This window comes from Loxodonta africana, chromosome 3 (assembly GCF_030014295.1).
Source record: "Loxodonta africana isolate mLoxAfr1 chromosome 3, mLoxAfr1.hap2, whole genome shotgun sequence".
Lineage (NCBI taxonomy): Eukaryota > Metazoa > Chordata > Mammalia > Proboscidea > Elephantidae > Loxodonta > Loxodonta africana.
Genome location: NC_087344.1, coordinates 146,473,608 through 146,500,232, shown reverse-complemented (window position 1 = coordinate 146,500,232; position 26,625 = coordinate 146,473,608). Strand labels below are relative to the sequence as shown.

The 26,625-nt window shown below is 38.2% G+C and overlaps 1 protein-coding gene across 22 annotated transcripts in view; it reads right to left on the bottom strand.

Annotated features, from left to right (window-relative positions):
• Nucleotides 1–26,625, bottom strand: part of HFM1 (helicase for meiosis 1) — a 134,077-nt gene that overhangs the window by 31,319 nt on the left and 76,133 nt on the right. For 20 of the 22 annotated variants that reach the window (XR_010321465.1, XM_064282301.1, XM_064282313.1 and 17 more), the window contains 7 exons: nucleotides 23,032–23,129; nucleotides 22,821–22,952; nucleotides 19,013–19,098; nucleotides 18,699–18,782; nucleotides 18,408–18,565; nucleotides 16,446–16,549; nucleotides 15,846–15,989 (listed from right to left, as the gene is read on the bottom strand). Coding sequence is in view for 21 of the 22 variants with exons in the window: in XM_064282301.1 (XP_064138371.1) it covers nucleotides 15,846–15,989; nucleotides 16,446–16,549; nucleotides 18,408–18,565; nucleotides 18,699–18,782; nucleotides 19,013–19,098; nucleotides 22,821–22,952; nucleotides 23,032–23,129 (806 nt within the window). In the remaining variant the exon portion in view is untranslated. The remainder of the gene's footprint in view (nucleotides 1–15,845; nucleotides 15,990–16,445; nucleotides 16,550–18,407; nucleotides 18,566–18,698; nucleotides 18,783–19,012; nucleotides 19,099–22,820; nucleotides 22,953–23,031; nucleotides 23,130–26,625) is intronic. The other 2 variants (XM_064282308.1, XM_064282307.1) reach the window with 2 other exon arrangements.

Here is a 26,625-nt window from a genome sequence, read left to right as displayed (position 1 = left end):
AAATATTGTATAAGACCACTATTATAAGAACTCAAGAAAAAGTTTAAACACAGAAGAAAGCATTATTTGATGGTTACGAGAGTGGGGAGGAGGGAGAGGGGAATTCACTAACTAGACAGTAAACAAGAATCACCTTCGGTAAAGGGAAGGACAACACACAATAGAGGGGAAGTCAGCTCAGGTGGACCAAAGAAAAAGCTAAGAAGCTTCCTGGACACATTCACACACTTTGAGGGACAGAGTAGCTGGGGGTGGGGCCCAGGGACCATAGTTTCAGGGGACATCTAAGTCAACTGGCATAACAACATTTATTAAGAAAATGTTCTGCATCCCACTTTGTTAAGTGGCATCTGGAGTTTTAAAAGCTTACAAGTGGCCATCTAAGATGCATCAATTTGTCCCCAACCCACTTGGAGCAAAGGAGAATGAAGAACACCAAAGACACAAGGAAAATATTAGTCCAAGAGACTAAAGGTTCACATAAACCAGAGACACCACCAGCTTAAGACCAGAAGAACTAGATGTGCCTGGCTACTACCAATGACTGCCCTGACAGAGAACACAAGAGAATCCCTGATGGAGCAGGAAAAAAGTGTGGAGCAGAACTCAAATTCATGTAAAAAACCAGACAATGGTCTGAAAGAGACTGGAGGAACTGCTGAAACTATGGCCCCCACATGCTTTGTTAACCCAGAGCTGAAACCACTCCCGAAAGCCACTCTTTAGATAAACATTAGGCAGGACTATAAAACAAAAAATAATACATGTGAGGAGCCTGCTTCTTAGTTCAATCAGACACACGAGACCAAATGGGTAGCTCCTATCTGGAGTCAGGATGAAAAGATAGGAAGGGACAGGAACTGGTTGAATGGACACAGAGAACCTGGGGTGGAAAAGGAGAATGTGCTGTCACATTGTGTGGATCGAAACTAATGTCACAAAACAATATGTGTATAAAGTTTTGTATAAGAAATTAATTTGAGCTGTAAACTTTCACCTAAAGCACAACTTAAAAAAAAAGAATTACAGCCTTGGAAACCCTACGGGGCAGTTCTATTCTGTCCTATAGGATCGCTATAAGTCAGAGTCAGTAGGAATCAGGAATGACTCCTGGGTTACTGGCTTGAGCAATTTGGTGACGGACAGATGGTAGTACCACTAACTGAAATGAAGGCTGGGGAGAAACAGGTACAACAGATGGTGGATGGAGAGAGAAAGGGAGAAGAAAGCGCAAGTTTAGATGTGGATATGTTGAATTTTACTGGCCTTTTTTTTGAAGAAACATCAATATGGAGATGTTCAGTTGTTGTTAGGTGCTGTCGAGTCAGTTCTATACAACAGAATGAAACACTGCCTGGTCCTGCACCATCCTCACAATCATCGGTATGCTTGAGCCCACTGTTGCAGCTACTGTGTCAATCCATCTTATTGAGGGTCTCTCTCTTTTTCATTGAAATTCAAGCCAGATTCAGAAGAGAATGTGGAACAAGAGATATCATTGCTGATGTCAAATGGATTATGGCTGAAAGCGGAGAATACCAGAATTATCTTCAGCAAATTTTTACTTGTGTGTGATATTAATGATATTGTTCGATAATTTCCTCATACTGCTGGATCACCTATCTTTGGAACAGGTACAAATATGGATCTCTTCCAGTCAGTTGGCCAGGTAGCTGTCTTCCAAATTTCTTGGCATAGGCAAGTGAGCACCTCCAGCACCGCATCCATTTATTGAAACATCGCAATTGGTATTTTATCAATTCCTGGACCCTTGTTTTTTGCCAATGCCTTCAGTGCAGCTTGGACTTCTTCCTTCAACACCATCTGTTCTTGATTATATGCTACTTCCTGAAATAGTTGAGTATCGACCAATTGTTTTTGGTACAGCGACAGGGTATTTCTTCAATCTTCTTCTTTTTTTTTTTTAAAAATTTTTATTGTGCTTTAAGTGAAAGTTTACAAATCAAGCCGGTCTGTCACATATAAACTTATATACCCCTTACTACATACTCCCATTTACTCTCCCCCTAATGAGTCAGCCCACTCCCTTCTTCCAGTCTCTCCTTTCGTGACCGTTTCGCCAGTTTCTAACTCTCTGTACCCTCCCATCTCCCCTCCAGACAGGAGATGCCAATACAGTCTCAAGTGTCCACCTGATACAAGTAGCTCACTCTTCATCAGCATCTCTCTCCAACTCATTGTCCAGTCCCTTCCATGTCTGATGAGCAGTCTTTGGGAATGGTTCCTGTCCTGGGCCAAGAGAAGGTCTGGGGACCATGACCACCAGGATTCTTCTAGTATCAGTCAGACCATTAAGTCTGGTCTTTTTATGAGAATTTGGGGTCTGCATCCCACTGTTCTCCTGCTCCCTCAGGGGTTCTCTGTTGTGCTCCTTGTCAGGGCAGTCATTGGTTGTGGCCGGGCACCATCTAGTTCTTCTGGTCTGAGGATGATGTAAGTCTCTGGTTCATGTGGCCCTTTCTGTCTTGGGCTCATAGTTATCGTGTGACCTTGGTGTTCTTCATTCTCCTTTGATCCAGGTGTGTCGAGACCAATTGATGCATCTTAGATGGCTGCTTGTTAGCATTTAAGACCCCAGACGCCACACTTCAAAGTGGGATGCAGAATGTTTTCATAATAGAGTTTATTATGCCAATTGACTTAGAAGTCCCCTTAAGCCATAGTCCCCAAACCCCCGCCCTTGCTCCGCTGACCTTTGAAGCATTCAGTTTATCCCGGAAACTTCTTTGCTTTTGGTCCAGTCCAGTTGAGCTGACCTTCCCTGTATTAAGTATTGTCCTTCCCTTCACCTAAAGTAGTTCTTATCTACTAACTAATCAGTAAATAACCCTCTCCCACCCTCCCTCCCTCCCCCCCTTGTAACCACAAAAGAATGTGTTCTTCTCAGTTTATACTATTCCTCAAGAACTTGTAATAGTGGTCTTATACAGTATTTGTCCTTTTGCATCTAATTTCACTCAGCATAATGTCTTCCAGGTTCCTCCATGTTATGAAATGTTTCACAGATTCATCACTGTTCTTTATCGATGCATAGTATTCCACTGTGTGAATAAACCATAATTTATTTAACCATTCATCTGTGGATGGACACCATGGTTGCTTCCAGCTTTTTGCTATTGTAAACAGTGCTGCAATAAACATGGGTGTGCATATATCTGTTCGTGTGAAGGCTCTTATTTCTCTAGGGTATATTCCGAGGAGTGGAATTTCTGGGTTGTACGGTAGTTCTATTTCTAACTTTTTAAGAAAACACCAGATAGATTTCCAAAGTGGTTGTACCATTTTACATTCCCACCAGCAGTGTATAAGAGTTCCAATCTCTCCGCAGCCCCTCCAACATTTATTATTTTGTTTTTTGGATTAACGCCAGCCTTGTTGGAGTGAGATGGAATCTCATCATAGTTTTAATTTGCATTTCTCTAATGGCTAATGATCGAGAGCATTTTCTCATGTATCTGTTAGCTGCCTGAATATCTTCTTTAGTGAAGTGTGTGTCCATATCCTTTGCCCACTTTTTGATTGGGTTGTCTTTTTGTGGTTGAGTTTTAACAGAATCATATACATTTTAGAGATCAGGCACTGGTCAGGGATGTCATAGCAGAAAATTTTTTCCCAATCTGTAGGTGGTCTTTTTACTCTTTTGGCGAAGTCTTCAGATGAGCATAGGTGTTTGATTTTTAGGAGCTCCCAGTTACCTGGTTTCTCTTCATCATTTTTAGTAATGTTTTGTATTCTGTTTATGCCTTGTATTAAGGCTCCTAACATTGTCCCTATTTTTTCTTCTATGATCTTTATCGTTTTAGTCTTTATGTTTAGGTCTTTGATCCACTTGGATTTAGTTTTTGTGCATGGTGTGAGGTATGGGTCCTGTTTCATTTTTTTGCAAATGGATATCCAGTTATGCCAGCACCATTTGTTAAAAAGACTATCTTTTCCCCAATTAACTGACACTGGGCCTTTGTCAAATATCAGCTGCTCATATGTGGATGGATTTATATCTGGGTTCTCAATTCTGTTCCATTGGTCTATGTGCCTGTTGTACCAGTACCAGGATGTTTTGACTACTGTGGCTGTATAATAGGTTCTAAAATCAGGTAGAGTGAGGCCTCCCACTTTCTTCTTCTTTTTCAGTAATGCTTTACTTATCCGGGGCTTCTTTCCCTTCCACATGGTGATTTGTTCCTCCATCACTTTAAAAAAGGTAATTGGAATTTGGGTCGGAAATGCATTGTATGTATAGATGGCTTTTGGTAGAAGAGACATTTTTACTACGTTAAGTCTTCCTATACATGAGCAAGGTATGTTTTTCCACGTATGTAGGTCCCTTTTAGTTTCTTGCACTAGTACTTTGTAGTTTTCTTTGTATAGGTCTTTTACATCTTTGGTAAGATTTATTTCTAAGTATTTTATCTTCTTGGGGGCTACTGTGAATGGTATTGATTTGGTGATTTCCTCTTCGATGTTCTTTTTGTTGATGTAGAGGAATCCAAGTGATTTTTGTATGTTTATCTTGTAACCTGAGACTCTTCGAACTCTTCTATTAGTTTCAGTAGTTTTCTGGAGGATTCCTTAGGGTTTTCTGTGTATAAGATCATGTTATCTGCAAATAAAGATACTTTTACTTCCTCCTTGCCAATCCGGATGCCCTTTATTTCTTTGTCTAGCCTAACTGCTCTGGCTAGGACCTCTAGCACAATGTTGAATAAGAGCAGTGATAAAGGGCATTCTTGTCTGGTTCCTGTTCTCAAGGGAAATGCTTTCAGGCTCTCTACATTTAGAATGATATTGGCTGTCGGCTTTGTACAGATGCCCTTTATTATGTTGAGGAATTTTCCTTCAATTCCTATTTTGCTGAGAGTTTTTATCATAAATGGGTGTTAGACTTTGTCAAATGCCTTTTCTGCATCAATTGATAAGATCATGTGGTTTTTGTCTTTTGTTTTATTTATATGGTGGATTACATTAACGGTTTTTCTAATATTAAACCAATCTTGCATACCTGGTATAAATCCCACTTGGTTGTGGTGGATTATTTTTTTGATATGTTGTTGAATTCTATTGGCTAGAATTTTGTTGAGGATTTTAGCATCTCTGTTCATGAGGGACATAAGTCTGTAATTTTTTTTTTTTGTGGTGTCTTTACCTGGTTTTGGTATCAGGGATATGGTGGCTTCATAGAATGAGTTAGGTAGTACTCCATCATTCTCTATGCTTTGAAATACCTTTAGTAGTAGTGGTGTTAACTCTTCTCTGAAAGTTTGGTAGAACTCTGCAGTGAAGCCAACTGGGCCAGGGCTTTTTTTTGTTGGGACTTTTTTGATTACCTTTTCACATCTCTTTTTTTGTCATGGGTCTATTTAGTTGTTCTATTTCTGATCGTGTTAGTTTAGGTAGGTAGTGTTTTTCTAGGAATTCATCCATTTCTTCTAGGTTTGCAAATTTGTTAGAGTACAATTTTTTTGTAATAATCTGATATGATTCTTTTAATTTCAGTTGGGTCTGTTGTGACATGGCCCATCTCGTCTCTTATTTGGGTTATTTGTTTCCTTTACTGTATTTCTTTAGTCAGTCTAGCCAATGGTTTATCAATTTTGTTAATTTTTTCAAAGAACCAGCTTTCGGCTTTGTTAATTCTTTCAATTGTTTTTCTTTTCTCTATTTCATTTAGTCCAGCTCTAATTTTTATTATTTGTTTTCTTCTGGTGCCTGATGGATTCTTTTGTTGCTCGCTTTCTATTTGTTCAAGTTGTAGGGACAGTTCTCTGATTTTGGCTCTTTCTTCTTTTTGTATGTGTGCATTTATCAATATAAATTGACCTCTGAGCACTGCTTTTGCTGTGTCCCAGAGGTTTTGATAAGAAGTGTTTTCATTCTGGTTGCATTCTATGAATTTCTTTATTCCCTCCTTAATGTCTTCTATAACCCAGTCTTTTTTCAGGAGGGTATTGTTCAGTTTCCAAGTATTTGATTTCTTTTCCCTGATTTTTCTGTTATTGATTTCCACTTTTATGGCCTTGTGGTCTGAGAAGATGCTTTGTAATACTTCGATGTTTTGGATTCTGCAAAGGTTTGTTTTATGACCTAATATGTGATCTAAAATGTTCCATGTGCACTAGAAAAAAAAGTATACTTTGCAGCTGTTGGGTAGAGTGTTCTGTAGAGGTCTATGAGGTCAAGTTGGTTGATTGTAGCAATTAGGTCTTCCGTGTCTCTATTGAGCTTCTTATTGGAAGTCCTATCTTTGTCCGAAAGTGGTGTGTTGAAGTCTCCTACTATAATTGTGGAGGTGTCTATCTCACTTTTCGGTTCTGTTAAAGTTTGTTTTATGTATGTTGCAGCCCTGTCATTGGATGCATGAATATTTAATATGGTTATATCTTCCTGGTCAATTGTCCCTTTAATCATTATGTAGTATCCTTCTTTATCCTTTGTGGTGGATTTAACTTTGAAGTCTATTTTGTCAGAAATTAATATTTCTACTCCTGCTTTTTTTGATTGTTGTTGGCTTTATATATTTTTTCCATCCTTTGAGTTTTAGTTTGTTTGTGTCTCTAAGTCTAAGGTGTGTCTCTTGTAGGCAGCATATAGACAGATCATGTTTCTTTACCCATTCTGAGAATCTCTGTCTCTTTATTGGTACATTTAGTCCATTTACATTCAGTGTAATTATAGATATGTGTTTAGTGTTGTCATTTTGATGCCTTTTTGTGAGTGTTGTTGACCATTTCATTTTTCCACTTACTTTTTTGTGCTGAGACATTTTTCTTTGTAAATTGTGTGTTTCTCATTTTCATAGTAGTCGAATTTATGTTTGCTGAGTCGTTATGTTTTTCTTGGTTTTTATTTTGAATTATGGAATTGTTAGACCTCTTTGTGGTTACCTTAATATTTACCCCTATTTTTCTAAGTAAAAACCTAACTTGTATCATCCTATATAGCCTTGTTTTCCTCTCCATATGGCAGTTCTATGCCTCCTATATTTAGTCCCTCTTTTTGATTATTGTGATCTTTTACAGAATGACTTCAATGATTCCCTGTTTTGAGCACTTTTTTCTTTTTAAAATTAATCTTAATTTGTTTTTCTCATTTCCTTATTTGAGTTGATATCAGGATGTTCTGTTCTGTGACCTTGTGTTGTGTTGTTATCTCATGTTATTGATTTTCTGACCAATTTCCTTTAGTATTTCTTGTAGCTTTGGTTTGGTTTTTGCAAATTCTCTAAGCTTGTGTTTATCTGTAAATGTTTTAATTTTGCCTTCATATTTGAGAGAGAGTTTTGCTGGATAAATGATCCTTGGCTGGCAGTTTTTCTCCTTCAGTGTTCTATATATATCATCCCATTGCCTTCCTGACTGCATGGTTTCTGCTGAGTAGTCTGAACTTATTCTTATTGATTCTCCTTTGTAGGAGACCTTTCTTTTATCCCAGGCTGCTTTTAAAATTTTCTCTTTATCTTTGGTTTTGGCAAGTTTGATGATAATATGTCTTGGTGATTTTCTTTTTGGATCAATCTTATATGAGGTTTGATAAGCATCTTGGATAGATATCCTTTCATCTTTCATGATGTCAGGGAAGTTTTCTGCCAACAGATCTTCAACTATTCTCTCTGTATTTTCTGTTATCCCTCCCTGTTCTGGAACTCCAATCACACGCAAGTTATTCTTCTTGATAGAGTCCCACATGATTCTTAGGGTTTCTTCATTTTTTAAAATTCTTTTATCTAATTTTTCTTCAACTATATTGGTGTCAATTGCCTTATCTTCCACCTCTCCCACTCTGCATTCCAATTCCTCAATTCTGCTCCTCTGACTTCCTATTGAGTTGTCTAATTCTGTAATTTTACTGTTAATCTTGTGGATTTTTGAATGCTGTCTCTCTATGGATTCTTGTAGCTTATTCATTTTTCCACTATGTTCTTGAATAATCTTTTTGATTTCTTCAGCGGCTTTATCATTGTGTTCTTTGGCTTTTTCAGTAGATTGCTTTATTTCATTTTTGAGGTCATTTCTGATGTCGTGAAGCATTCTGTAAATTAGTTTTTTATATTCTGCATCTGGCAATTCCAGGATTGTATCTTCATTTGGGAAAGATTTTGATTCTTTAATTTGGGGAGTTGTAGAAGCAATCATGGTCTGCTTCTTTATGTGGTTTGATATTGACTGCTGTCTCTGAGCCATCTATAATATATTGTAATGATTTATTTTATATTTGCTCACTGAGTCTTCTCTTGTTTTGTTTTCTTTCAATACACATAGATGGGCTACTAGATTGTGCTGTCTTGATTGTTGTAGCCTTTGAATCACTTATGTCCTCTTACCAGCTGGTTTGGGCCATTACCAGATATATAAGCCTAAGAGTCCATTCACTATTCTTGAGTAGAATCTGATTTTGGGTCATCAAGTGTGTGGGGTAGACTGTCACCTATTCACTTAGAGGAGTAGTGGTGATAGATGTGTGCACCAGATTCTAGTAGCAGCAGGGGGTCACATTCCAGGGGGGGCAGGATGCTGACAGGCTTCCCCCAAGTGCCAGTGAGGTAGGTGTGTCTCTATTCCTAAAGCACTTTGGTGGGTGGGCTCTGCAGCTGTACCTTAGCCACCCAATGCATGTACCTCTACAGACTGATAGATGTCACTATCCTCAGACCCCTATGGCAGGGGGTTAGGTGGTTTGGGTGGAGCTTCAGCCCTCAGTTCCCCCTTGTGGGTCAGTAAGGGCTCTGTTTAATAGGCAGAGATATCAGATCTGGGAAACTTGTCTTTCCAGTAATCTGCTAAAACAATTACAGTCAGATCACTATCAGAATTGCCTTTGCATTATAATAGCCACCTTGTTCCCTGTAGGGATGAAAGCCCAAGACTGTGGATCTCATATGCTTGGCTGGAGCTGGTTCTGTATTTTTAGTCCAATTTCAGGAAGTCAGGGAAGGATTCTTGGTCCCTGGGTTTTTTGTAGCTGCTTCTCTCAGGCCAGGAGAATGGATTAGGAAAAGACAAAACAAACAAACAAGGAAAAAAAAAACCGCAGAGCACTTCCCTCTCTGGCCCAGGAAATTCCAATGTTAATGAAGCCGCCTGGGAAGGGGAGGGGAGAGATCAGATAGATAGGAGAGAGTAGCACCCAGAAATATAGACATAGTTACTTATCTTGCTTGGTGAGGACTGTTTTATCTGAGATTCCCGAGCGGTGTGTAGCCTGCGTGCGTTGGCTGGGTCAAGATTGCCCCCGAGGGTCAGGCCCACGTCCTGTGCGTGTGCTGTCTCAGAAGCCGTGGTCAGTTCCTCCGCTCTCAGTCCAAAGCCCAGCGCCACGGTTCCCTGGCTGGGATGCCACACTCCAGGCTTCAAAATCAGTCGCTGCCTCCTGGTTACTTCTCCTCCTGTCAGCTGCATCGCTGTGCTGCCTGTGTGCACTGGCTGGGCTTCCCCCCAGTTCACTTTTGGGGGCTATGGCTGCGTCCCGTGTTTGCGCTGTCTCAGGATGCTGTGCTCAGCTCCCCTGCGCCCAGTCCAAAGCCCGGTGTCAAGGTTTTCTGACTGGGTTGCTGGCTCCAGGCTCCGAAAACAGTCGCTGCTTCCCCATGGTTGCTCGTTCATTCTCTCATTAGCCATGTCAGTGTGCAGCCTGCTTGCACTGGCTGAGTCTCTACAGAGGTTACCCCATGGGGTTAGGGGTTAGGGCTGTGTCCCGTGCCTGCCCCGCCTCAGCAAGTCGCTATCAGCCCTGCCACTCAGCACCAGGGAACTGCAAGGGCTCAAGGCTGTGGAGCGGGTTGCGGGTTCCAGAAGCAGTCGCTGGTTCAGGGTGCAGCTTTTCACTCACCTGTCACTCAGGTCAACTCTTTAGATCTGTGTTTGATGGTCAGGGTTCATAGATTGTCATGTATGTGATCGATTCACTTGTTTTCCCGAGTCTTTGTTGCAAGAGGGATCCGAGGTAGCGTCTACCTAGTCAGCCATCTTGGCCCCGCCTCCCTCCATCTTCTTTTGATGCTTCCTGCATCGTTCAATATTTTGCCCATAGAATCCTTCAATATTTCAACTTGAGGCTTGAATTTTTTCTCCATTTCTTTCAGCTTGAGAAATGCCAAGCGTGTTCTTCTGCTTTGGTTTTCTAACTCCAGGTCTTTGCACGTTTGTGTTCTTGAGTGGTCCTTCGCAATCTTCTGTTTAGCTTTTACTTAATCATTTCTTCCTTTTGCTTTAGCTACTCAACATTCAAGAGCAAGTTTCGGAGTCTCTTCCGACACCCATTTTGGTCTTTCCTGTCTCTCTTGTCTTTTTAATGACCTTTTGCTTTTGTCATGTATAAAGTCCTTGATGTCATCCCACAACTTGTCTGGTCTTCGGTCATTAGTGTTCAGTGCATCAAATCTATTCTTGAGATGGTCTCCAAACTGAGGTGATATATACTCAAAGTAGTATTTTGGTTCTTGTGGACTTGTTTGAATTTTCTTCAGCTTCAACTTGAGTTTGCATATGAGCAATTGATGGTCTGTTCCACAGTCGGTCCCTAAGCCTTGTTCTGACTAATGACATTGAGCTTTTCCATAGTCTCTTTCCACAGATGTAGTCAATTTGATTCCTGTTTTTTCCATTGAGTGGGTCTATCCGTACAGTCACTGTTTACGTTGTTGAAAAAAGGTATGTACAATGAATAAGTCGTTGGTCTTGCAAAATTCTATCATGTGATCTCTGACACTGTTTCTATCACCAAGGCCATATTCCAACTACAAGTCCTTTTTCTTTGTTTCCAACTTTCACATTCCAATCTCCAGTAATGATCAACGCATCTTGACTGCATGTTTGATTAATTTCAGACTTCAAATTCAGAACTTGGTAAAAATCTTCAATTTCTTCATCTTTAGCATTAGTGGTTGGTATGTAAATTTGAATACCAGTTGTATTAACTGGTCTTCCTAGTAGGCATATGGATATTATCCTACTATTTGACACAGCTGGTCTTGAGATGTTCTTTTTGACAATGAACATGATGCCATTCTTCTTTAATTTGTCATTTCTGGCGTAGTAGACCATGGTTGTCTGCTTCAAAATGGCCAATACCAGCCCATTTCAGCTCCCTAATGCCTAGGATATCAATCTTTTTGCATTCCATTTCACTTCTGATGACTTCCAGTTTTCCTAGATTCATACTTCATGCATTCCATGCTCTGATTATTAATGGATGTTTCTAGCTGTTTCTTCTTATTTTGAGTCAAGCCATGTCAGCAAATGAAGGTGCCAAAAGCTTGACTTCATCCACGTCATTAAGGTTGACTCCACTTTGAGGAGGCAGCTCTCCACCAGTCATATTTTGAATGCCTTTCAACTTGAGGGGCTCATTTTCTGACACTATGTCAGACAATGTTTTACTGTTTCACTGGCTTTTTTTTTTTTTTTTTTTCAGAAGTAGACTGCTAGGTCCTTCTTCCTAGTCTGTCTTAGTCTGGAAGCTCAGCTGAAACTGGTCCACTGAAGGCTCTGGTCTTTGATCTTCATTAGTAAGTGCTTCAAGTCCTCTTCACTTTCAGCAAGCAAGGTTGTGTCATCTGCATAACACAGGTTGTTAATGAGTCTTCCTCCAATCCTGATGCCCCGTTCTTCTTCATATAGTCCAGCTTCTCGTATTATTTGTTCAGCATACAGATTAAATAGGTATGGTGATAGAATACAACCCTGATGCACACCTTTCCTGACTTTAAACCAATCAGTATCCCCTTGTTCTGTCCGAACAACTGCCTCTTGATCTATGTAAAGGTTCCTCATGAGCACAATTAAGTGTTCTGGAATTCCCATTCTTCCCAGTGTTATCCATAGTTTGTTATGATCCACACAGTCGAATGCCTTTGCATAGTCAATAAAACACAGGTAAACATCCTTCTGGTATTCTCTGCTTTCAGCCAGGATCCATCTGACATCAGCAATGATATCCCTGGTTCCACATCCTCTTCTGAAACCAGCCTGAATTTCTGGCAGTTCCCTGTAGATATACTACTGCAGCCATTTTTGAATGATCTTTAGCAGAATTTTGCTTGTGTGTGATATTAATGATATTGTTCTATAATTTCCACATTTGGTTGGATCACCTTTCTTGGGAATAGGCATAAATATGGATCTCTTCCAGTCAGTTGGCCAGGAAGCTATCTTCCATATTTCTTGGCATAGACAAGTGAGCACCCCCAGCGCTGCATCTGTTTGTTGAAACATTTCAATAGGTATTCCATCAATTCCTGGAGCCTTGTTTTTTGCCAATGCCTTCAGAGCAGCTTGGACTTCTTCCTTCAGTACCATCAGTTCCTGAGCACATGCCACCTCTTGAAATGGTTGAATATCTACTAATTCTTTTTGGTATAATGACTCCGTGTATTCCTTCCATCTTCTTTTGATGCTTCCTGCGTCGTTTAATATTTTCCCCATGGAATCCTTCACTATTGCAACTCAAGGCTTGAATTTTTTCTTCAGTTCTTTCAGCTTGAGAAATGCCGAGCATGTTCTTCTCTTTTGGTTTTCCATCTCCAGCTCTTTGCACGTGTCATTATAATACTTTGTCTTCTCGAGAGGCCCTTTGAAATCTTCTGTTCAGTTCATTTACTTCATCAATTCTTCCTTTTGCTTTAGCTGCTCGACGTTTAAGAGCAAGTTTCAGAGTCTCCTCTGACATCCATCTTGGTCTTTTCTTTCTTTCCTGTCTTTTCAGTGACCTCTTACTTTCTTCATGGATGATATCCTTGATGTCATTCCACAACTCGTCTGGTCTGTGGTCACTAGTGTTCAATGCGTCAAATCTATTCTTCAGATGGTCTCTGAATTCAGGTGGGATATACTCAAGGTCATATTTTGGCTCACGTGGACTTGTTCTGATTTTCTTCAGTTTCAGCTTGAACTTGCATATGAGCAATTGATGGTCTGTTCCACAGTCGGCCCCTGGCCTTGTTCTGACCGATGATATCGAGCTTTTCCATTGTCTCTTTCCACAGAAATATATATTGTACAAATATATGTAGCGCAATTTTTTTTCTCTTATTGTGTAGGTTGCTTTTCACTGTCTTAATGGTGTCTTTTGAGTAACAGAAGTTCTTAATTTTTACATACTCAAATTCATCGTATTCTTATAGTTAGCACTTTTTGTGTCCTGTTTAAGAAATCTACCCATTCTGAGGTCATGAAGACCTGTTTTCCCCTAAAATATTATTATTTTTCTTTCACATTTAAATCAGCTATCTATTTGGATATAAGTTTTGTGTACAGTATGAGGTTGGGAATAAGACAAATTTTTTTCAATATGGACACCCAATTGTTTTAGTACCAATTATTGAAAAAAACATCCTTTCTCCACTGTGGCACTGTCGCCTTTGTCATAAATCTACCCATCTGCCATGGATTGAACTGTGTCCCCCAAAATATGTGTTAACTTGGTTAAGCCATGATTTTCAGTATTGTGTGGTTGTCCTCCATTTTGTGATTAATATAATTTTCCTGTGTGTTGTAAATCCTAATCTTTGCCTGTGGTTAATGAGGCAAGATTAGATCATGTTAAAGAGGATTAGGATGGGATGTAACACTCTTGCACAGGTCACATCCCTGATCCAATGTAGTTTCCCTGGGGTGTGGCCTGCACCACCTTTTATCTTGTAAGAGATAAAAGGAAAGGAAAGCGAGCAGAGGGGGGAGAATCACACCAGCAAGAAAGCAGTGCCAGGAGCATAGCGCATCCTTTAGACCTGGGGTTCCTTCTAGTCCAGGGGAAGATTGATGAGAAGGACCTCAGAGCTGACACAAAGAGAAAGTCTTTCCCTGGAGCTGACACCCTGAATTTGGACTTCTAGACTGTGAGAAAATAAATTTTTCTTTGTCAAAGCCATCCATTTGCGGTATTTCTGTTACAGTAGCACTAGATAACTAAGACACTGTCTATCTGTCTGTCTACCTACCTACCTACCTACCTACCTATCTACGTATCATCTATCTACCTATCTATCTAATCTATCTCATTTTCTCAACTTCAATCTATTCCACTGGCCAGCATGTCTATCCTTATGTTTACATAACACTATCTTAAGTTTGCCTTAGTTATTCTCATTCCTTTGAATTTTCATATGAATTTTAGAATCAACTTCTTGTTTCAGAAAAAAACAAAACAGAACAAAAAACCCGTTGGGATGAGGATTGCACTGAACCTATGCATTAATTATTTGGAGAGAGCTAACATTTTAATAATTTTTTGAAAATGAGCTCTCTCTATTAATTTATATTTTCCTTGATTTCCACTTAATAAAAATTTTTAGTTCTCACGTAGTGGTCTTGAACATCTTTTGTTAGCTATATTCCTAGGTATTTGAGGTTTCTGATGCTGTTGTAAGTGGTATTTTAACAATTACAATTTCTATCTCTATACTTGTTGGTAATACAATTCATTTCAAATTATTTTATTGAAGTACAATTTATGCCATAAAATTCACTCTTCTAAAGTGTACGATTCAGGGTTGTGGATTTTTTTTGGGGGGCGGGGTATATTCACAAGGTTGTGCAACCATCAGGAAACAAGTAAACAGACCAGCCAAAAAACAAATCAACACAAAAAACAAAACTAGTTGTTGTTGAGTTGATTTTGACTTATGGCAACTCCGTGTATTCCAGAACACTGTCATCATCCCAAAAAGATGCTCTATGCCTACTAACAGTCACTTTCCATGTCCCCCAGCCCTTGGCAACTACTACTACTAATCTATTTCCTGTCTTTATGGATTTGTCTATTTTAGACATTTTTGTAGGAAATCATCTGTAGAATCAATGTGTATAGTAAGGGTTAGCAAAATGAATTGGAATCATACAATAATGGCATCATATAATATCTGGCCTTTTGTGACTGGCCTTCTATCACTTAGCATAATGCTTTCAAAGTTCATCCATGTTGTAGCATATATCAGTACTTTATTCTTTTTTATGGCTGAATAATATTCTATTGTTTGAATACATGACATTTTGTTTATCCATTTATCAGTAGGTGGATATTGGGCTGTTTCTTCTTTTTGGCTATTGTGAATAATGCTGCTATGAACATTCACGCACAAGTCCTTATGTGAACACGTGTTTTCAATTCTACTGGGTATATACCTAGGAGTGGAATTGCTGGGTCATATGGCAATGCCTTTTTGATTAAAGCCATCCTAGTGGGTGTGAGGAGCCCTGGTGGCATGGTAGTTAAGAGTGTGGCTGCTAACCAAAAAGTTGGCAGTTCGAATCCACCAGCTGCTCCTTGGAAACCCTATGGGGCAGTTCTACTCTGTCCTATAGGGTCACTATGAGTCTAAATCGATTCAACAGCAATGGGTTTGGTTTTGATTTAGTGGGTGTGAAGTGGTATCTCATTGTGGTTCGTTTTGAATTTCCCTATTGACTAATGATGACAGGCATCTCTTCATGTGCTTATATACCTCTGTCTGCTTCTGTGTATGTTTGAAAATTTCCATAGTAAAAAAAAATTTTTTTTTTTTTAATTAATTGTCACCCTGGTTTGCCTTATCAAATCCATAGATTGTTGTCATCACTTGCTCTCCCGCTGGCAGTGGTCATAACAGTGAAATGGGCTTGGAAAAGAGAAAATGTTTATCAAAAGACTAGTCAAATAATTTGTGCCCCAAATGTTACCCTAATCTGATAAATATTAACCCTTAAGAAAATTCCTACTATATTTTATTAATGCAATTTTTATGAAACCTAAATGTCTAATTCTAGAACATCAACAATCTGAGTGAAGCAGTGCTATACTTCTCCCTAGGTATATCTCTGCTTTAACGCAAAACAGGAATTAATATAGCTATTTACCTTTACTGAGTCCTGCTACAGATCTATCTGAATGTTTAGAATGGGAAATCTCTGTTTCTGATTTTCTTTGCATAATTATTTCATTTCCAAACCTCTTGGGTCCTAAGTAAAAGACTGTAAATTTTTGCTGAATATCAAGTCCAACTGGAAAAAGAAAAAGATATTTTAAAAGTACATATTTAAATTATATAAGTTCATATGAGACCATTTATTTATTTTTATATCTCTCATATTCTTATAACTTTTTGAACTAGAAGAGTTACAGAAGTCCAGAAAATAAAATTAAAAGGTTAAAAAATAAATTAAAAATTATACGTCTATCATCATAAAAACAATGCCCCTACAATAACTGAAATTTAACTACCTTGGAAAATAAAATATCTGGCATAAATGCACAGGTAAAATTTTAATCGTGTTATCCTAGCCCATGTTATCTTTTACATATCTGAATACAGGAAACATCCTTTAAAGTTTACTCATATTATCTAAATATATTATTTTTACATAATATCATTTTTAATATTTTTCTGTTTTAGCATAAAGGAAATAATTTTTACATGCTATTATACATTCATGTATTCATTACTTTAATGAACTTACCATATTCAGAACTAATTAGATTTATGCTAAGATCTTCAGATTTATGAGTTCTTTTCACATCAATCTTTTTGGTCCAATTTCCAGCTTTTAGCAAAACAGAATCCCTGAAAAATAGCAATGCATCATTTAAAAATTGACCTAAACACTAACTGAACTAATATATTAATTTTTAAGGGCAGATTGTTCCTAAGATAGGTCCTTTCTGCTAGTAATTATCAGTGACTAAAACCTGCTTTTCTTCAAATTCTGAGGTGACAGAAACAGTGTATCAATGAAGTTTTCTCAACCATAATTTTCTTAACTATACATTGATCCTACAGATGATTCTCAGTTGCACTGATTTATTTCTGGCCTACTTGGATTATACAGTTGCCATCACTAACCCAGGAAACTGCCCCCAAATCACTACCAATTTAAAAACTGGCTATAGATAAACCCTGGTGGTGTAGTAGTTCAGAGCTATGACTGCTAACCAAAAAGTCAGCAGTTTGAGTACACCAAGCGTTCCTGAGAAACTCTATGGGGCAGTTCTACTCTGTCCTATAGGGTTGCTGTGAGTTGGAATGAACTAGACGGCAACGGGTTTGGTTTTTTTGGTTTTATAGATAAATTACGTGTATTTGTGAGAGTAACTTCAGTATTACCTTTACAATTGTTATGAACCAGTTTGTATCTCATAATATCACAAACAAACCAGAGACAAATTTTTTGATTGACTTATTTTAGTCTCATATAGACAGAGCTGTCACTAGATTTAGCAGTCACAGGAGAACAAAGATTTGTACGATGGCATATTCTATGTAATTATGTCATGGCTAGTTGCAGGAGAGCAGTTGCCAGTGAATGGGATATCATCCTATTGATCACTTAAGCATCTTTAGGAAACTTCCAAGTGATATTTTTGGAAGGTACTGACAGCAATTAGGAGATTCCTGCTTCAGAGTCACTGCCATTCTTGAATGGGTAGTTGTATAGGCTCTAGAGTCAGAATGCTTGGGTTCAAATCTAGATTTGGCTATTAACTAGCTATATGACCTTGGGCATACTGATTAGGTTCTCTTTGACTCAATTTCCTCCTCTACGAAATGTGGATAATGATACCAAAAAGAAAAGAAAGAAAAAAAAAAAAAAAAACCCATTGCCATTCAGTTGATTCCAACTCATAGCAACCCTATAGGACAGAGAACTGCCTCATAGGGTTTCCAAGGAACAGCTGGTGCATACACACTGCCAACCTTTTGGATAGTAGCCAAGCTCTTAACCACTGCACCACTGGGGCTCCGTGGATAATGATAGTAACTATCTCATACGAAGATTAAACAATTCAACACTTACAATCTACTAAGTGCTCAAAAATATTAACTACTGCTGTTAACTGATATCCTTGCAATTTAGTCATACATAGTATTCCAGGGAGAAAATAATAGTACTAGAAGAGCAGCAGAAGCAAAAAGGACAGAATGTCATGCTGAAGAATTAACTATAAGGGAAGGTAGCTTCTTTATATATTTAGTTTGGTTGTCTAGATCCTATAATATAGCTATAGTAATTTGTCAGATTTTAATTTGGTAATAGAAGATATTTTGAGGTAAGTAAAAACAAGACTGCACCCAAAGAGTAGTAAGGCCATGAATGACTGGAAAAGCCAGCAAAATAGGAAAGTTTAGCAATGGTGGACTACAACTTACTCCTAAGTGTCATCTATTCACTTGTTTCAGATCATGGTGATAGACTTTACACTTTGTCCATTGAAGTACTAAATATAACAACCTAAAACCTCAGAGCCCATGTTAAATCTATGTGATACTTTCTTTAATAGACAAACAGAGAAACCACCTCATCATGGTCTCAAGAAAATATGACTTAATTGATCCCATAGTGATCTTACTTCTCTTTTTTTCAGTGGAATTGTTCTTTTACAGTATATGCTTAGAAATAAAATATCAGAAATTTCACACTTACAAAATTTTGTGTTTAAAAACCACTTGATTATCTGCATCACCTATTATCAAGGTAACATAGTGAGAATCCGGTGCTGTTCTTTTAGTTTGTAGCTGTTCAAAGTTTCTTAACGTAATGGTAACTAATATTTCTGCTGTTGTATCACTATATCTTGCAACCTTTAAAAAAAAGGATAGACACAAAAAGTGTTAAAAGGTAACCTTATTACTGATACTCAGCTCCAAGCCTAGCTATGGTTAGCTTTATTACTGAAGAAACAATAAAAACATTTAAGAAATGGAAAACATTTACCTGTTCCACTTTAAGTTCGTATTTCGGTAGATGCATCACAGTTTCTTTTATCTGGGTTCCAAAAGGGGGATGCCTATTTAAAATCTAAAAATATTTATATCATTCTATTTTTACCGCAATACTAAAAATCATTTTAGTAAAATATTTTTTTAGAATCAGTAGTTTTAATAATTCTCATCATCCAAAACTTTAGTAAGTTAAAATATTTATGACTATGAGAAGGAAAATTTTGAATAGATACAAAGGTATAAAAAGTAAGCTTTAGAATTTAGACAGAATTCAGGTAACATCAAGAATAAATGAATGTTAAGTACCAGTTCAAGTTCCCTTGCATCTGTTTCTTCTATTTTTTTAAAGGAAGTCAAACCTGCATTTACCATTGCATTTGACAATGTTATACCTGTGGAAAATTAAAGAAATAGCAATTTTTAAACAACTCATTTTAAACTAAATCCATATATTTAACAACTATATTAGAAAAAAAATAAGATCCAGTTAAATAATTAATTTTTAAAATTTTCAAAAACAGTTTCTAGTTGGATTATTTGGGTTGTGGCATTCTTCAATTGTTTATTTTTTCAAAATGAAAGAAAATATGTATTTGTTTTTATGTATGTGGTAGTTTCCCTCTTGTGCTGCCTTCAATATTCTTTTTCATTGGTTTTTGAGAGTTTGATTACAATATGCTTTGGTGTGGCTCTGTTTGGATTTATCCTACTTGGAGTTTGTTGAGCTTCTCAGATATGTAAATTTGTGTCTATCAGTAGATTTGGTACATTTTCAGCCATTATTTCTTCAAAAATTCCTTTTGTCCCTTTCTTTCATTCTCCTTCTGGAACTCACATAACGTGTACGTTATTCTGCTTGATGATGTCCCACAAACCCTTTAAGCTTTGCTCATTATTCTTTTTTCTTTTTGCTCCGTGGATTGCATCCTCTCAACTGCTCTATCCTCAAGTTCATTGATTTGTCTGCCATCTCAAATCTGCTGTCAAGCTCTTCCAGACAATAGTTTATTTCTGTTATTGTACTTTTCAGCATGAGTATTTGTTGGTGTTTTTTCTCTTTATTGAAATACTTGTTTGTTCTTGTATCTTTTCCCCAATTTCCTTTAGCATTTTTGGGTTTTCCTTTAACTCTTTGGGCAGGCTTATTACTGTTGCTTTAAAGTCTTTGCCTAGTAATTCCATTATCTGTTCTTCCTTGGGGATGGTTTCTGTCCACTTCGTTTGATCTTTTGCTTGGGCCAGTCTTTCCTGGCTCTTCATATGCTTTGTGATTGTTTGTTGTGTTAGGGACATTAAACTATTTTACTGTGGTAGCACTGGAGATTAGATTCTTCCCCTTCCTTAGGGTTTGCTTTTCTTTCACTTTATCATTATCATTTTAATTTATTGAAAGTTATGATTCTTTGCTTTAGCTCTAGACTCCTCGTGTAGGTGCACCTACTGTTGTCCTTTCCTTATTGATCTCCCTGCCCATGGGCATTGGCCATCACTGCTTCACTTCTAGATTCCCTGACTGCAGGTGCTGGCAGTGCCACTGTAGCACCAAACTCTATGGCTTGTAGCACCTGTTGTTGCTTCAACAACAGATATTAGGGACACTGTCTATGTTACTCTGGCATCAGATTCCCCACGCAAAGTCGCTGGCTATACCCCTCCAGGGTCTCCCCTTCCCCATCTGGGATTACTGGCTATCTTTGATTGCTCATCTCAAATATTTCCCCCTGTGAACACAGGACACGTGACTCTGGCCCTAGACTCTCTCCCCTCCCAGAGCTGTAGCTGTCAAAGACTCACTACAATTTTCCCCTCCCAGGGGTGTCAGCTGGACAGCACCAGCCTCAAAGTCCCACACCAAAAACAGCAGCTGTTGCCAATTCACCATATGTCCTCACTGTTCAGGAATTCAGGTTTGTGCTGTGCTCACACGATGTTTTTTTCTGGTACTCACTGGGATTCTGGTCTCTGCTGTTCTTGCCATGCCACCCTGACCCTAGTCTGTCTGCTTGCTCAGGTGTTCTGGCCTGTGCTGTATTCACTGTGTCTCTCTGTCCTAGGCCTGACTGCTAATAAAGTCTGGCCCACACTGTGTTCACCACTTTGTTCTTTCCTGGGACACATGGAAATTCTGGGCTGCTCTGCACTTCTCATGCTGCCCTTTCCAAGGTCTGCCCACTTGGGCATCCCACCTATGCTGCCTTCACCCTGGCCTTCTCCTATGCCTGGCTATTCACAAAGTCTGGCCCATGCTGCACTCACTGCTTCCTCCAGGTATTCAAGGTGGTTCTAGCTCATGCTGAACTCACCATGCTGTTCTGTCCCAGGTCTGCCTGCCAGGGTTCCAGCTTGCTTTGTGCTCCCAGAGCCTCTTCAGCCCTGGCTTCACTACTCAGGTGGCCCAGTCCGCACTACGGCCACTGTGCCATTCCATCCCAAGACTGAATACTCAGTACTTCCAGTCCATTCTGTGTCCTCTGTGCTGCTCCAGCCCTGGGCTCCATCCCTGAGGGTGCCAGCTGCAGCCACCCCAAGATGGCTGTGCTAAACTAAGGTGGGGATAGGGCGAGGACACTCTGCTCTCTCACTGTCATATGCTATCTTTTTCTTGATTCAGTGTTCATTGTTCACTTTGGTCCTCCAACCCTTTAGCTAATGTGCAGAGATCTGAGATTATCGATTTCATCAATTTTTGCTTGTTTTCTTCTAGAATTGTTGTGGGAGAATGAGAGCATGCAACTGCTTATACCACCATCCTGCTCCCTATACCTTATTACTTTTTTATGATGGTCAATAAGAACTTAGATTTGCCTTTTTGTTTTGATTTCTTCATTTTTCTATTATGTAAATTTTACCAGACAATATTTGCTTCTTTATATTAAGTTGTCCTGTATATGTGGAAAAAACAAGTTAGTGTTTGATGATCTGGAAGGGACAGAACACAACTGACACCCAGACTGACAATATTCTAGAAAGTCAAAAATAATGCCTTTTTTTCAAGTATAATGAAAATTTTATTACTGATCATTTAATCTGATTTCAAAATTTTGCTGTAAGTTGCTACTTTCTAAATGTTATATGGAACCTCTTTTCTAATTCATAACTTTCGCCTTCGTGAGATGAGTGTGGCATTTGGTTTCCCAGGTGTTCTGCAGGAAGGTGAACCTTTCTATCAGAAATTTCTCCCCTACTTTGATGTTACTTTCACCAACCAATCCCTTTCTTCAATCCAGCTCCAAGGACTTCCTGGTCAGTCCTCTGGCACCCCACTGATCTCAAACATCACAGAAATAAAAAGAAGACTTCTTCACAAAACAATTGGAGACTTGTGTTATCTAAAGAATAACAGGTCTTTAAGACAAGTCTTAAAGACTCATTACATAATTTTTTAATGTACCCAAGATGCATACAAAATTGTAAAACTAACAAAGCTTGGAATAACAACTCTTTTTTTGGAGTTCTGGCTCTCTAAGAAAGCAGTATAAAGTACGGTCACGAAGCCACAGGCACCACAGTGGAAAACTCCAAAGTGCTTTATTGATATCTCAGCCTTTGCAAATGGTACCTTATGGAGTTTTCCAGTGCATAGCCTGAGATAGGTCCCAATACACAGGAAGTAACCAGGTACAATCTTTTGTCTACAGAATCTCTATGAAGATCAGTAATGATACCCTACTGTTACTGAAAAAAGAGGAAAAAGTTAGGATATAAATAACTGACATAATTTTCTGTAATGAATTAGGAATGGTGGAACTGCTAGCTCTGTGCCTTGTCACTGAGATTAAAACAAAATATTGGTCATAAAAGTGGAAGAGACAGCATCACATGGCAACTTTTTCAATTACTAAAGTAAAATTTTATTCTTGGTTTGGCAAAAAATTAAATGAGAATATTAATTTTTATTAGGTTTCTCATGCACTATTAATTTGATTCCAAATCAAATCCTTTAAGTAGAAGCAAATGAAAATCAGATTTTCAAAAGAAATAAAGTACAGTGCCTTATTTATGTCTGCAAACACGTTTTCATTTGAAGTCTATAACCATCATACAATAATTTTCTTAACAGTGAAATAATGAACTAAAGACATTGATAAACTGCCCACCTGTATTCAGTACCTACCAATTTTTTCCAACTGTTTGGATACATGCAGAGAGTTTTCCCAAAGTTTACACCTAAAACACTTAGCTAAAATCAAACTGTTCAACAGTGCAGCAAAATTCTTTTCTTGAGCAGCCAAAACATCTGACAACCCTAAAAAAAATTTTCCAATATTAAATCTAGTATACTAATTTACTGAAAAATATAGAAAAACCACTATCCTATAACATACATCTTGTAATTCGTGAGCCATTTCTGAAAATCTTCGCTGTATCTTGTGTCAAAGCAAAGTCTTGTATGGGGATGCATCCTAGGTGAGCCTGAATAAGACTGGGGAAAAGAAAAAAACTTAAATGTTTCTTTTTAAAAACTATTATCTCACAGTATTTGACATCACCAACTGAAATATCACTTCTTAAAATTTCTTTCCACCTTAATTTCTGTGACACTAGGTGATTGTATACCTTGCATCATTACATTTCTGTCTCTTCCTAACCTCTAAAAGTTCAGTCCTTATTTTCCTGCTCTTCTTTATTCACTCAGTCTTTCTTTCTCTCAAAACTCTGATTTCTTCTCAAAACTTTTATTATAATCTCTAGGTTGATAAATTGAGTTACCTGAAACTCAACCTACATAAGCTGTTGTTATATTCTTCACCAATACATCTCTGTTTTTTGGGTTTAACATTTCTTTTCAAGGTAGTAGAAAAAAAAAACAATACAAATTGTTCAATCATTTTTTTTTTTTTTTTACTGAGTGCCAGTCAGTGTCAGGAGTTGTAGATTATGTTCATGGTAGTTAAGTAATGGCTAAAGCAAGGTTACTGTAAGAATCAAAAGAAATAAAATACTGGTTCAGTTAGGATTAGGTTCAACCATGACCAGACTATAGTGATTTAAACCACAATGGTTTATTATCTTGTGTAAAAGAAATCAGAGTTTGGCAGTCCAGGACTTAGTATGATGGCTCCACGAGTCACAGAGACTTAGGTGCTTTCTATATTTCTGTTCTGCCATGTATAGCTTCCATCCTCAGGCTATCTCGTGGTCTAAAATAGCTGTTGGAACTCCAGCCATTACATATTCATTCCATGTAGCATGTAGGAGGAAGAGGAGGAAAATGATGCCTTGTTTCCCTCTTGACTGCTTTAAGCAGCCCCTAAAAAAGACTAACACAACATTTCTGCCTACACCTGATTAATTGTCCAAATCAGAGTCACTGGCCACAACAGCTAAAAGGGGGCTGTGAAATGTAATCTTTTTTCCTGTGTAGGTGAGAACAGATGTTGAAACAGTCAACTAGTAGTTTCTGCCATAGGAACGTAAAGCATCTAATGTAGTGCTTGGAACACAGTAAATGTTCAAGAAATGGTTCTTACTATTTATTATTATATTTGCTGAGCTATATAAGACTTGTTCTCAGCTTCCGCAGTCATCAAACAAATAAGAATGATACCAGAACTTCTTGACAGGCTTCTGTCCCTGGCCAACTTCATAAAATGAAGCTTTGTTCAGAATAGGTCTGTGTACAGAAAAAGTAGAAATCCTTAAACTGAAGAAGAGTTAAAGGTGCATTGTGAAGCTGTTCAACTCTCCCTGGAGAGGAGAAAAAACTAACTCTGAGGTTATTTTTGCTGTCTAAATATAAGATAAAAATGCCCAAAGAAACTACTGAGAAATAGGATCAAGACAGCACATGAAATTGGTGAATAAAAAGTTTAAGGCTAGAAATCAGACAGGATCAAATCTATGAAGAAAAACAAAAATGGAAGAGACCATGCATAATACATGCACAAGAATCAATGGATCAGGAAGGAGAGGTCTTGGAGTATTTGTCTGAGTGGTTCACTGAAAAGCTACATTCTGAGCAGGTAGGCTAGTCTGCCCCTGATACTCTCTCACAATTGTGGAAAACACTAGGCAGTTGTGGTAAATATTGCGAGGTTAGAGTAGGGAGTGTGGGCCCTGAAGCCAGGGAGGCAGAGCAGTGCTCTACGTAGCTGTCAACTCCCCAGGTGAGGTGGGAGACTTTATTCTCAGACTACAAGATATTACCACATTTCTATGGCAGCAAATCTGATTGTGTCCCCTACAATCATCAGAAATACTAAGTAACATAATAGGCAGGCAAAAAGATATCTGTAAGTACAAAAGCAAACAAGGAATATTTGAGGAAAAAACACCACCATAAAAAAGACATATAATCTTAATAAATAAAATAACTACAAATTGAGAAACAGTTAACAGTACATACAGAAAAAGCTTCAAATGAAATATTATTGGTTTGTGTAACTAATATTTTCAGAGATTAGAAATATCACACACGTTTTAGAAAGTCAACTAGAAATCTTACATAATAAAACTGTGATCACTAAATTAAATTTAGTAGGGAAAGTTAGTGGCTTTCTGCCCTGAACTCAAACATGTTTTTACAAACTCCTGAGAAGGAGGTGGATGGATCTCAGAACCTAACCCAAAAGTGTGAGAAATCCCTTGGAAGGGGAAAATTTTAAGATCAATGTATGAGAACACAAATACAGTATAGAGTGAGAAGAGTGAGGACCATGTATGCAGAACCACCCAGGAGACAATTTTCTAGCTGTACTCTTTCCTCTCCTACTTTGCCCTAGGCCAATCAATACTTTCCCTATTACTAAATTTACTAAAGAATAGAAAAACAGAAAAGACTGACAGGAAGAGTGCCTGTTTAGCTGGGGTAAATGATAAGCATCGGGGTTGCACCTGCCCCTCTCCCAGAAAGAGCAAAATAAAAATGAATTCTTTGAAAATACTAACTGTATAAACAAACTTCTGGTACGATTAAGAAGAAAAAAAAAAAAAGGAAAAAAGTACAAATAAAAAAGACAAAAAAGGTAGACATAACTACAGAAATAATGAAGATTATTTATGCAATAAAGGAGTATTTTATGACATTACATTGGGAAACATAGCTAAAATGAATACATTTCTGGGAAAATATAAAACACCAAGACTGAAACAAGAACAAACAAAAAAATTTGAGGAGACCAAAACCCATTGTCATCAAGTAGATTCTAACTTACAACGATGCTACAGAACAGAGCAGAACTGCCCCATAGGGTTTCCAAGAAGCAGCTAGTGGATTCGAACTGCTGACCTTTTAGTTAGCAGCCGAGCTCTTAACCACTGTGCCACCAGGGCTCCAGAGATGAAAAGGCCAATAACCATTAAAAAAAATTTAGAAGATTAGCAATTACCTGCAAACTTCGAAGAAACACAGAGCCAATTATATAGTACACAGGCTGTTCAAAGTGAGATGCTGAGAGTGAAAGAGGGTGGGATGAAAGGAGCTGGGGGAAATGGGAGGGAAAGAAGAGAAAGTTGACCAACTCATTTTACGAGGCTACTATAATCTTGTGCATGGGTTCAAACAGGCAACCAAACTCATAAAATGTAATAGGCTTTAATCTAATACTATGTTTACTTCTTTTATGGTGTTGTTAGGTGCTGTCCAGTTGGTTCCAACTCATAGTGACTCTATACATAACAGAATGAAACACTATGGGTCCTGTACCATCCTCACAATTGTTGCTTTGTTTGGGTCCATTTTTGCAGCTACTGTGTCAATCCATCTCATTGAGTGTCTTCCTTTTTTTCGCTGATCCTCTACCTTACCAAGCATTGTGTCCTTCTCTGGGGACTGGTCCCTTCTGATGACTTGTCCAAAGTAGGTGAGATGAAGTCTCACCATCCTGTCTTGCAATACAGCACTCTGGCTGTATTTCTTCCAAGACAGACTTGTTCATTCTTCTGGCAGACCATGGTACATTCAATATTCTTCGCCAACA